At 42.8% G+C, this 12,626-nt stretch overlaps 1 protein-coding gene across 1 annotated transcript; it reads right to left on the reverse strand.

Annotated features, from left to right (window-relative positions):
- Positions 1–5,830: 5,830 nt before the first annotated feature.
- On the reverse strand, positions 5,831–7,575 carry LOC128438659 (general transcription factor II-I repeat domain-containing protein 2A-like). Its single transcript, XM_053421281.1, has one exon. The coding sequence runs from the start codon at positions 7,523–7,525 to the stop codon at positions 6,035–6,037; it is 1,491 nt and encodes a 496-aa protein (XP_053277256.1). The 5' UTR covers positions 7,526–7,575; the 3' UTR covers positions 5,831–6,034.
- Positions 7,576–12,626: the final 5,051 nt, after the last annotated feature.

The raw sequence follows: 12,626 nt of genomic DNA on the forward strand, positions 1-12,626 counted from the left end.
GTGCTAGGAACCAGTTATTGCATCCATGGACACCATTCTTTGAGAAGGATACTATCTCACTCTGTGTTTTTATGAAATCATCCATAGCTCTTCGATTGGGTTGAGCCCTAACGACTCTACAGGGTGCAGCGTAGGATTTTCACAATTGTCGTATTTAGAAAAACCAGTCGGTTACTCCTCCTGCCCTGTATGGAAACATGTACTTTTGTTATATGTTTTTTCATCCCTCTTCAACCCATACAGAAAAGTGCATGATGAGATGTGTGCATGGAGCCTCACCCTGCAGAATGGAGCACTTTAACCGAAACGAGAGACCCTGTGCATGGAGAGCGTGCAGCTACTCAGTGGGCGGCTCCAGTTCAGGAGGAAGAGTGGGTTCTCCTCTAATCTCGGGGCTGGTGGTGCCTCGACAGACAACGAGTCCAGATCTGAAGCACATGGTTCGCCTTTTAATAGGATCTCCTTGTATAGAGTTGTTAATGTACAGTTCATAGTTACTGTATTTAGTGCCTTAACGGCCCTACTAAGTTTGAGCATTAACAGCAGAATTTGATGCAAAACTGAAGAGATAATCCGCCTTAAATGTGTCTGAGTTTTTTTTTTTTGGTATCAAACACTCACCCCCTGCAGGTTTGAAAGGTGGCAGTAATCTTTGAAGGAGCAAACACAATTTTTAGAGCCACCTTTCAAAACCCAGAGGGGGATCAGTGTTTGGACTGAGTAATTTTTTTAATTCTCCAAGATTCACTTGTGAAGCTTAAGGGCTTGATGATGCGGGACATGTTGATAATTGGCGCTAACGTAACTGTACCATCCTACAAACTAATTTACCTGTAAAACTTGGCTGAGATGTGAGTGAACTGTTTGTCATGCACATTTATAATATCCTGCTACACCAACATTTATTCCCGCACATCGAGCTCGACAAAATTCACACACTAGGTGGCTGCCTCTCTTCTGTGAATTTTGATGTCACAACACAGCCTGATATTTCCAAATTTTTCTTAACAGTTTATCCATGCGCATGCATATAAATACTGGTGTGTGTTATATCCGTACTGATTATACTGGGTGAAATACACTATTGATCGAGACTTCACTGAGGTGAAAATGTGAGTAGCGTTGGAGTGTTGCAAAGGGCCATTATCTGTGTTTGTGTGGCTGACTGAGGAGCGGTGACGCAGGTCAGCGGCCCCCTGTGTGTGGCTCCTGAGCAGATGCAACTAGAAACGCTGCAAACACAGAGAAAGCCTGGTCCTCGGGGCTGAGCTCAAATACCCAAATGCCAAACCCCCCCCCCCCCCTACTCTAACCACCCACCCACCCATCCCCTCCCCCTCACCCCTTCAGCAAAACTTCCACATTTTTAATCCAATAGTGTGCACAGAGCTCAGGGAAATGATATTTAGGAGACAATGAGTGCCCTGCAGAGAAAAAAAGAAGGGAGGGGGGGGATTAGAGTGTGTCTCTGAAGTGGCTTTGACTCCCCTACTGATGGAGAGTAATTAAAGCGGCCTACTGTGTTGTCGATGTAGCTAAAGGGGGATAATAATGAAACATCAAAACTCACGGAGTCGGGGCCTGCAGCACCTAACATTGGCTTATAGGAGTAGACTCACTATGTAGGTTGTTCCTTGACTCAAATACTTAATACTCAGGCACGAACTAATGTGCAACTGCTTTTCAGAGGTTTTAATTATGGGTTTGCGGTGAATTATTTCTAATCAAAAGTAGATGGAGTGGCTCTTGTTCTGCTATTTATTCTCGTTACATTTGCATTTTTGATCAGAAAATGCCTCCGGCTCTGGCTGGCTGGCTCATCCAATTACGTCTAAGCTGAAAGGACATTAGTTGAAATGGACTATCGCAGGAATCCAAGGTCACGATTTCCTCACCGGCCAGTTACGTACAAAACTGCGTTGAATCTGTGAGTCATCCTCATCTCCTGACTCCTCTCATCGTCTCGTATAACTATCTGGTAACCCCCAACTTGCGTCTTGAAGCAAGCCAGTGGGAAGTGCTCAAAAGAGAGTATCTTGGACACAGAGTAGAGTACAATGGGTGGCTGACTTACACATAGTGTCCAGGCTCTGAGTTGTAGTGTGTCGACCAAAGCTCTGCTCACTTCTGTCTCTGCAGGTCACTGTAGGTCACATAATCTGTGGGTCCTCCTCTGGAAACTTTATCCAAACCCATAGGAACATTACAGCCCCTAGAAATAGAGGTGGGAATTGCAAGGTAACCAACGATACACGATACACGGCCCACGGTGATAACAATAATATCCTGATACACCAATAGGCTGCAAGACAATCATATAGCAATACATCACAATATCTGTCAAACTGATGAAGAATACAAAATACCCCTGAAGAGTTAAAGTATAGGATTTATGTATTTACACAAACGGAGATGAAACAATGTCTTGTCTTAGAGTCTTTTAGTCTTTAACAAGCACAGTGACTTGTCAATGTCGACATGTGCCTTCATTCCAACGTAGAACAACTATAAACTGGCAAAAGTCTAAATATACTGTAGATATTTGGCGCCAGCATGTTATTAATTGTGTATCATGAGTCAGGACAATTAATATATTGTCCCACCCCGAACCAGACAACTCAACATGTATTACACCGACAGTAATATTAAGTCAATGTGGGTGTTACCAGGTTTTGCAAAGATGATTTTTCAGGCAGACCCAACCAGACCTTTCTCAAAACATCTCACTTTGGTTTCCACGTGCTTAAAGAGTGTAAAAGGGGGATGGCAGGTGAGAGACAGTGGCAGGTTTCATCGAATATATTTCTGTCGGGATCAACAGTTGCCTGAACCACGAGTGCTTTGGTTTGGAAACAGCTCAGATCATATTAAGGCCAAGCTTGCAGCTACAGCAGGAAGCAGCTGGGCTAAGGTTCACTCTGTCCAGACACATGTGGATAATGGATCATTTTCATTCCCACTCCCATGTGTTTGCACAAGTTAGGGGGTATGGAACAAGGGTGTGGAAGTCAGCAGATGTTAAATTAGGCGTGGAGTGAATACATAATGAGCTATTAAGGCAGGAAAACCTGTACTAAATATGGCTGAATTCTGCACACACATCCCAAATGGTCACAGGAGTGTATCTGAAAGCCTCGCCCCTGCGGTGGTCCTGGCAAGAGAGAGGATATGGGAGAGGACGGCTTGTGAGGAGGGCAATTCTGGTCGCTTTTTGAATTTTGGATTCCAGCATTTAGGTCAAACTTTACCATGGGTCTTGCAACCATCTGCTCCTGGGATGCGGGCCAAGGCCACAGGGCAGGGTTCTGGTAGCGAGGAGGAAGCCAGGCAGCACCATCTATAAAGAGGCCTCGTGGAAGTCAGCACATCCCTGTGATGTGCCCTCTCCCCACCCTGTGTTTCAGGTGTTTTCCCTTTTTAGCTGCATCCTCCAGGGAGCGAGCTTTAAAATGGATGATTGCCTGCGACCGTCGCATTAAAAGCATTAATCCCGCTCTTATCAAGCAGAGAATGATGAATTAGGAGTGTCAGCTCTGGGCTCACCTTTGTTGTCATTTGAACAGAATCAAAGCTTTAAATCACAGGGCTGCACCTGGTAATAGGAGGGGGGGATGGCGTTCTAATACTGTGTGTGACAGAGCCGCACTGCTTCCAGCTGATTTAATAACTCCAGAAGGAGGGGGTGGCGCTGGGCTAAATGAAAATTTGAGCGAGGTTTTTTAGAATATATGATTGCAGAATGAAATAACGGCTGCCCTCATTTCTCTCTGGTTCTGGTGTTCCTGTTCTGTGCTGTGTAATACAAGTCAGCGTAGTCCGAGCTGTCACTCCGTCATTGTCAGGCCAGTTTTGATAAGGTTTGTGACAATGCAGCACTTTCTTTTCTCCTGCCGGGGCCGATGGGAATTCAAGTCCTCTTTTAATGACCACACTGATGTTTCTGACAAGTTTCCACCCGGGGGGGTTTTGTTATAATCAAGGCTGATTTGTTTGGAGGTAGAAAATGTGTCTTTCCAGGAGCAGAGAACATGCTCTGCAGGGCCGGGACATTCACTCCCAGTGGTGCTGAGCTGCTGCAACACTGTTTGCAACTCATAACAATGAGCAGGTCACACTGTTCTGACAACCGACAACTGATCCGATACAAAATGTCCATGTGGTGTAAATATTTTCAACTGCGCGCTGAGTTTAATTTAATCATTTGCAGTCTGATATTGAGGGAGGTGTGGTGCAGCAATTAAACACGACAAAACAAGAAATCCAGGCTTTTTATGTGTACATGTTTGCATATATTTAAATGGGGCTGAATTGTTTATGAGCAACATTTAAGCTGCTAACCTCTCTCCCTGCTCACGGAGCGCTGCCGTGTATTCATGATAAAAACGGGACGGGACGGAATTAAGTGACTGTTTTAATGAGAAAAGACAATGTAACTCTATTATTACATTTATTGTACCACGTTCATTTCGGTAAATTCCCACATCAAAGCAGCTCATTACATTTTGTTAATTAGACCTAGAATAATTGAATCTTACTTCAAAATGCAGGAATACGAGAGCAGATTTCTGTTGTTCATTGAAATGTGGATTGGACTTCAGTAGCCTAGTTTCCCTCAACATCTGAGGCAGCTAAAGGTGATTTTCCACGTTTTAAATTATGTTATCATTTCCCTGTTGCCAACCTCTCTGCTCTTCCTATTTTCCCTCTTTTCTCCGGCCCCGTCATTTTTTTCCTGAACACCCACATGGTCTGTTAAGCACTCGGCCGGCTCAATCCATACCCTCCGAGTAGCACGGACACCACTCTCCTTTTGAGTCAGTAAACACCGCAAAGAAAGATGTGAAAAGACAGATATGTTGCAGTGAATATTAATGGCTCTTTGAGAGCTTGCTCCCTGGTAAACAGAAGGATTGAGTTGACATGTAGCCAAAGACATAATTTAAATCCGGGGAGGTCACAGGAAACATTAGCAAATTATCTACCCGATGCCTTCCAAGATCTCTGTGCAGATAATGGAAAAGCCAATCTATTTGGCTGATCGGTATCTTATCGGAATAGGCTGAGAAAAGCTCACAGTAATTTCACTTGATATGATAGAAGATTTCCCCTCACTTTGAGATTAGGTTTGCCTCTGGGGTCTGTGCAGTAATTGTAAACTTCTAACAAGGTGAAACATTAGTGGAATTCACAGCCATGTTTTCTACAAAACATGCAAAGAGGGCAGCACTGTACGAGATGTGAGGGTAAACACACGCTCTACAGTTAACACCGGAAAGTATGGACATGTTCATTTTATTGCTATTGCTGCTAAAAGCTATTGTAGCATAAAATGTGCATGTTCATAAAGTGAATCATTTTCTTAACATATCGTGGACATTACATATACAAAATATAAGATGTCCCATTGATCAACTGTAAAAAGGTAATATTTGTTAAAATGAACAAATTACAACTGAGTAGTTTTGCACAAATTAAAAATGTAAAGCATAATAGCTTCAGAATAGAAATCTGATAATAATTAAAGTCATCCTCTGGGGAGCATGGATATTTGTAACAAGTTTGAAGTCCTTTCAACCAATATTAATAAGATGATTAGCAAAAAGATGAACCTGTCAACCTTTTCATAGCACTAAATAAAAAGTTAACTGTTCTCCAAAATCATTAGTTTTCATCCTTAAGGGACCATGAATGCTCAAACCATATTTGATGGAAAGTCTTCTCTAATTGTATACTTATATATGACATATTTCTGTCTGTGAATTAACCATTGGACCAACCAAAAGACAGAGCGTCTATAGCAGGGGTCTCCAACCTTTTTTCAACTGAGAGCTACTTAGAAAAAAATTAAGTGGCCAAGAGCTACTTGCATCACATCGCACATATTTATTAATCAACTGACTTAAGCTTCTGTTTGTACACGTGTGAAATTGCAATACACAATGCTTATCAAAAATAACTCAACTCTAATACAATAACTTAATAACCCAACATCAAAGGTCCAAGAAAACATTAGTACACTCACTCTTTTTAAAACTTAGTGAGATGACTGGCACTGCATGGAGTCCACCAAAGAGGTGTATGCTGGAGTGTATGCACTCAGGTTCACTCTAATACAGTCATTTAAATGTTCATCTGTCAGTCTTGTTCTGAATTTAGATTTGATGACATTCATGTCAGAAAAAGCAGCTTCACAAAGGTATGTCGAACCAAATAAAGCAGAAATTTTAAGTGCTGCTTGGTGAATGTTCTTGTAGTTTTCTGGGTCTACAAGGCTCCAGAAATGTTGTGAGTGTTGCTGAGACTTAAGCTGAACATGATTCTGGAGATTTATAACCTCCATCTCCATCTCCACAGGATTGACAGTGAACAGTTCAGCCATCTTTTCTGAAATCTCTGTGATGTCTACCTCCATGAATGGGTTGGCAATGAATGCCACACATGGCTCCAGCTTATCAAAATCATTGAACCTATCCTCAAACTCCTGGCCTAGCTTTGACATGAGGTCACAATATTTATTGACATCCAAAACAAAGTCAGCCCCTGCATGGCTATCTAACATCTTAACTACTGTTGGGAAGTGTTGCAGTCTTTTGTTTTTCAGTTGCTGGAGGTAGAATGACAGTTTTGCTTTAAAAGCCTTAACAGCACTGATCATGTCAGAAATTGTTCTGTCTTTACCTTGTAACTGGGTGTTGAGCTGATTGAGTTTCTCTGTCATGTCTGTCAGGAACGCAAGATCAAGCAGCCACTCAGCATCAGACAAAAGTGTAGTGTCCTCCTCTCTTGACTCCATGAAAGCCTTGATTTCGTTCAGCAATGAGCAGAAGCGATGCAGTATTTTTCCTCGGCTCAGCCACCTCACCTCAGTGTGGAGAAGGAGATCACTGTGTTCAGCAGACAGTTCCTGGAGGAGCAGTTTGAAGCTTCTGTGCTGCTTGGCCTTTGCGCGAATGGAGTTGATGATCTTAATGACAGGTGCCATCACATGATCAAATCTCATGACTTTGGCGCATATAGCCTGCTGGTGAATGATGCAGTGATAGTTCACAATTTTAGGAAAGTCCGGGTCGGCCTTGCACAGTGCAATAAATCCTGAGTGGCGTCCTGTCATAGCTGGTGCGCCGTCTGTTGTAATAGACACCAGCTTTTCAATAGGCACGTTATTTTCAACGAAGTACTTTTTCACAACGTTGTAAATATCGACTCCTCTGGTTGTGGTTTTTAGTGGAAGCAACGTCAAAAACTCCTCTCTGGTGGAAGCGTCTTCGAAAACCATCCGGACAAACACAGCCATCTGAGCGGTATCAGCCGCATCCACCGACTCGTCACATTGAATTGAAAACCATTTGCATTTAATCATGTCCCGCTCCAACTGACCCACTGCATCGGCAGAGAGCGCAGACACTCGCCGTGCCACTGTGTTTGCGCCAAGCTGTACATCAGCGATAGCGGACATGATTTCAGTCTTACTTTTATGGTCCTTGAATAATGTGTCGGCCACCGCTGTCATTGCTTCCTTCACCATCCCGCCATCGGTGTATGGCTTCTTGTGCTTTGTCAAAATGTGCGCCACTTTAAATGATGCCTCCTTGGCCGCGTTGGCTTTCTTCGTCGGTCCGATGAATAAACATTGCTGTTTTTTAAGGTTTGTTTTCAGCTGGTTCACTTTCTCAGTCCGTAGAGTGCTGCCTGCTGGAAAATCCCGTGCAAAGTTACCGTGGACTTGAGTGTGGTGGCGCTCCACGTTACCTCTTTTGCCGACCGAAACACTGCTCCCGCATATGAGGCACACACACTTGTCCTTCACGCTAGTAAAGAAGAACTCGCATTCCCACTCCAAATGGAAATTGTATGTTTTCTGCTTTTTCTTGACTTGGCCACCTTGGTTTTCCATCTTTGTTGTTTGTGTAAAGTTCTGCTAATACCACCAAACTCCTCACTTTAGCTTAGCGAGCGTACAACGTCACTCAACGTCACAACGTCACTTTGGCTACATTTACACCGGACACCAATGTGACATATATGTGAACGTAAGTGAGATGAGGTGCATTTACTGTCGTCGGAATATATTTTATTTTTTTATTTTTTTCGGTCAACCTATCAGGCGAGCTACTGAAAACCTGCCCGCGAGCTACCGGTAGCTCGCGATCGACGTGTTGGAGACCCCTGGTCTATAGGCTAAAGGAGGGTATGGCTGGATGTACAGATGGATGAAGAGAAACAGGAATGGATGGATGAACAAATCTAACGTGTGACAGGGCGTTTTTTAATTTCAAAGTATTTATGTGTTTGTGGTAAAAACACAGTAGCTAATAGGGAAGGGCTTAACATGTACAGTAAAGCTATCACAACACATGAATTGGACTGTAAAGTTTCACGTGTTCCAGTCAGTAACTGGGATAATTTACAGTCAGGGGGAGGGAGGAGTGGTGGTAAACACCCATGAGTGGACGATGAGTCGTCAAACAGCTGAAAAGACAGGTTTTGACATTTTACATTATTTTTGAATATATCTAACATATATATATTTAAAAAAAAAACAACTAACACAGGGACCTACATTAAATTTGGCAAATGGGTGTTTATATATTTTTCATTTGGTTGGATCTTTACTATAATCATAATGTTATGCTTGTGCACGGCCAGAAAAAGCAGACCAGTCGATCTAAATTAGGTTTTATCACCATTATGGGATCGTTCGTGGTGATAAATGTTTTCACTTGGTGTTGCTAGAGCGGTTGCCCGTGACCTTTAAAGATGTGGAAATGAGCCATAAGTGAAGTTGAAGCCATCTGTTGCACATCTGCAGACTGTGGATCCATCCATGTCCAGAGGAGGAGCAGAGCGCTGAGGCTGAGACAGACGGGGGGGCTCACCTTAATCTCCTGTCTATCCAGTCAGATTCCATCAGACGGCTTTCTGCCCCAGATTACTCTGCCCTCTAAGGTTTTGTTTTAGTTAAGCCCAGCTGAGCTACCTTCAGAAACGGTGGTCCGTCTTGATGGGAATGAGCTCTGGCAGCTGTGGCTATAAAGTGGAAACCGATCTGTGGCCCTCTGCACGGCCTCTGGAATTCCACAGCTCTCCGGGGCCAAATCAGTTGTCCTTTGCACTGATCGATCTGAGTCCATTGATTCCTCCGCCGATTTAATTTTCTTCCCGGTGTCTGATTGGTAATGATTTACAGAGCCCTTCGTCCTGCATGCAAAACCTCAAAAACCTAATTTTGATTAAATGTTTTTTGTTTTTTTTTCCTCTGTGCTCTTCCACGTGTTTACCTCAAAAATACAGAGGTCATGACCCCGCGGGCCAGAGAGGAGCGAGCGCTGCCCTCGGGTGTTTACTGGGAATTGGAGGAGCTTGTTTTCACCTCACCACAGTAAATTAAGAAGCAGAGGTCATCAACTCGAGAAACACTGTCACGGAGGGAGGAGCAGACAGGTTTCTACTTTCTACCTCTAAACCTCTGACTCACTGCACTGGTTACACGTGTCCGAAGAAACAACGCCTTGAACATTTCTGTTACTATGAATTATGCTAAGTGTATTTAATCATTCCTTGAAAAAAATTAAGTAATAAAAGAAGACATAAACCTGTACTGTACACTTATGGCAGATAAACTACACTGCACTGAAATGAAAGGTGCTGTCAAGCATTGGCCAAAGCTGAAATATCGATGTTTGCCGTATAAAGAGAAAACAGATGATAGTGGTATCATCTGAATTTCATCACTTTTAGATTTGTTCACGATGTTAAACAGTTATGCACGTTTTTAGTCACTAACTCTGAGTTAGTCCTACAGCTCATACTGGAAACTCGCCTCCTTTTAGCCACATACGTCATCTGATTTATTGCAGTTATGTCGATGTGTGGATAACCACTTCCATACATCACATTGCATTCCACAAAACCATATACAGAACAAGTTGGATTTGAACTTTCCTAAGTTTCATAAACATCAGAGGATCATATCAGTGACATTTCGGTAAAACACAGAGTGAATGTACAAAAATAGTCTTCACTAGTTACAAACCAGCCCCGCATGCCATGCTCTCCATTCGCTGTAACCTCCTCCCACCATGTGGTGCAGAGAGCTCTGAGGTCACAGCTGCAGCGTGCATGCGGGGGATGTCAGGGCAGGCCGGGTGGAAACCTGGGCCTGAGAGAAGGGTTTTTGTAGAAAGGAAGATTTGAAGAATCTCTCCTGCTGTCATGGTGGAGGGCAGGAAGTGAAACGTGTACCAAAGCAGAGGCCATGGCAGAGGCCTGTGGGTAAATTGAGCTTCACAGCTGGAGGACCCCGCCCTCCCCCTCTGTGACCCACTGACTCCTGCTGCAGGTTTCTGTGGTGTTCACAAAGCATGAAAACAACTTGCATGAGCAGCAAATTACTGAGATGGAAACCAGTGGAAAAGGTTCTGTAAAGAGATACTGGTAGTGTTAGCATAGTGCCTGACAAAGATAGAACATTTGGGATGAAGGTTTTTCACCTGGCTTTACAATTGTGAAAAATATGTTTCTGCATCTTGACAGTGAGATGTAAAGATAATATATATATGTAGCATACATAGAGTGATGCATAAATGACGGACTCTGGTCTATAGCGTATGTTAGCATCAAGACTGGGAACCAACCAGTACAATGCATCGAAGTTTCTGTTTGTGCACAGATTAAATGAGCCCGATGCAGGTTCATTTGAGATTATCTGTGTTTTGTTTTGGTAACTTCGACGAGAGCCAGGCTACATTCCCACAGCTTCCAGTCTGTATGCTCAAACAAAAGGAGTTGTTTCACATTTTTGGAAAATACAAAAATAACATGTTTCACAAATGAGACGTAGATTAGATGATAAATACCATCGTCTCATCTCCACATTCAATCTAAAGCTTATCATAAGGACTGAAGACAGCAAGAGGTCAACAGTTAGATAGAAGAAATATGAAATACACCCACCAGTGGACATTGTGTATACACTCAAAAAAAGGATATTGGCTGGCTGTCCTATTTACTTGAATTAAAAGAGTATTTTGAATTAAATAATTCCTGTTTGCAAGATGAACGTGATACAATTGCGTTGGATTCGCTAAATATTCAACAACTTCGCTTTAACACGATTAAATCACGTTGATATGAATTGATATGTTCGAGTTTCCGCGCAAGAAGCACGGCACTCGTCGCGAGAACACACCTCGATGAGACATCGCGAGAAAAAAAATACCGGAAGTCAGGTACGTTACCGGATGTGTACATCAGGCACACGGAGAAGGTAAGGGAAAATCAATTTCCATCCAATCATATGCGAGCGAAATATTGTTCAGAAATCTCATCAGCTGTTAGTCGGTTCATTTTCCACGGTATTAGAACGCAGCGGTTTATTTGTTTTTATCAAACTTAGAAAGTCGTCCGTCACACATGGCGAGTTAACACGGTGTTTTGTGTTGCTAGTTGTGCCTCTATAACTTGAAAGATAGTTACTCAAAGACTTTCATATAAGCATTGAACTGAAGAATAACGTTACATCGTGTGAGAAGGACACACAAGACACTTGATGAGTCAGCGGCTACATCAGAGAAGACGCGGCGTGTGTGAACTCCGGTTCCGGGGAGCAGAGCGCCATTACGGCTACACTCGGCTTACTTTATCACGAGGGAACATTTGCTGGCAGAAATAGTGAGTAACGTCAGCGCATGGGGACAGTGTGACGAGTAACGAGTTGAAGTAAAAACGAGTCGAGCATGGCGTAGCACGTGACTCATGCATGCAGACACGTGAAACGTCCCGTCCACGAACGCTGCGTGTCCTAGCAATATTGTGTTCTATTAATTGGAATTTGTCTACATCTGTATAATGTCACGTTTTCCCGTTTTTGTCTTTCCAGCCTCGATGATCCATTAGGGGAAAAAATGAGCTAATGCATCTGAACACGTTAAACCAGAGAATATGACATTGCTAAATGTTGTCAGTAAAACTAAACATCAGCTCTTTTTCTTCTCTATTTGAATGGTGAATCAGATTGATCATTGTTTCCAGCTCCTGCTGTGTTACTCAACCTTCCCATAGAATTATAATAACTATACAGGAACAGTTTCTTGCCTGGTAAATAAAATGTCTATGTAGTATGTTTAAGTATTTATATTTTTTTCAGCTTTGCATTAGCCTTTCTGTCTGTCTCTTCCTCCCTTCGTCTGTTTCAATTTCTCCCCATACACTCACCCTTTTCTACCTCTGCATCTAGCTCTTTCCTGTGTGTGTCTGTGCCCATGTGGCTGTGTTTTCTAATTATTTAATGATAACTTCATGTTAACTGATCAATCTCTCTAAATCTATTACAGAAATTTGTGAATGCCAAAGTGTGCTGTGACTGCTGTCCGACCACAAGAGTCTCCTATCTGACTGCACCTATGTCTGTTGTCCAACCTGTCTGTGAATGCAGGTAAAGGGGGCCATCATAAAGTTTCTTTATATAAGTATATCTACCAAATTCCCTTGGTTTTTTTGTTGGCTAGAGCAGCAGAAACCTTTGTCCATTTCTAGGTCATTTAGACTGCAAGTCCATCATCAAAACTTTGATGTGTTTTTTTTTGGGGTGGGGCAATGTGGAATTGTAAGCTGTGTAGCAAATCTAC

This window comes from Pleuronectes platessa, chromosome 4, assembly GCF_947347685.1.
Source record: "Pleuronectes platessa chromosome 4, fPlePla1.1, whole genome shotgun sequence".
NCBI lineage: Eukaryota > Metazoa > Chordata > Actinopteri > Pleuronectiformes > Pleuronectidae > Pleuronectes > Pleuronectes platessa.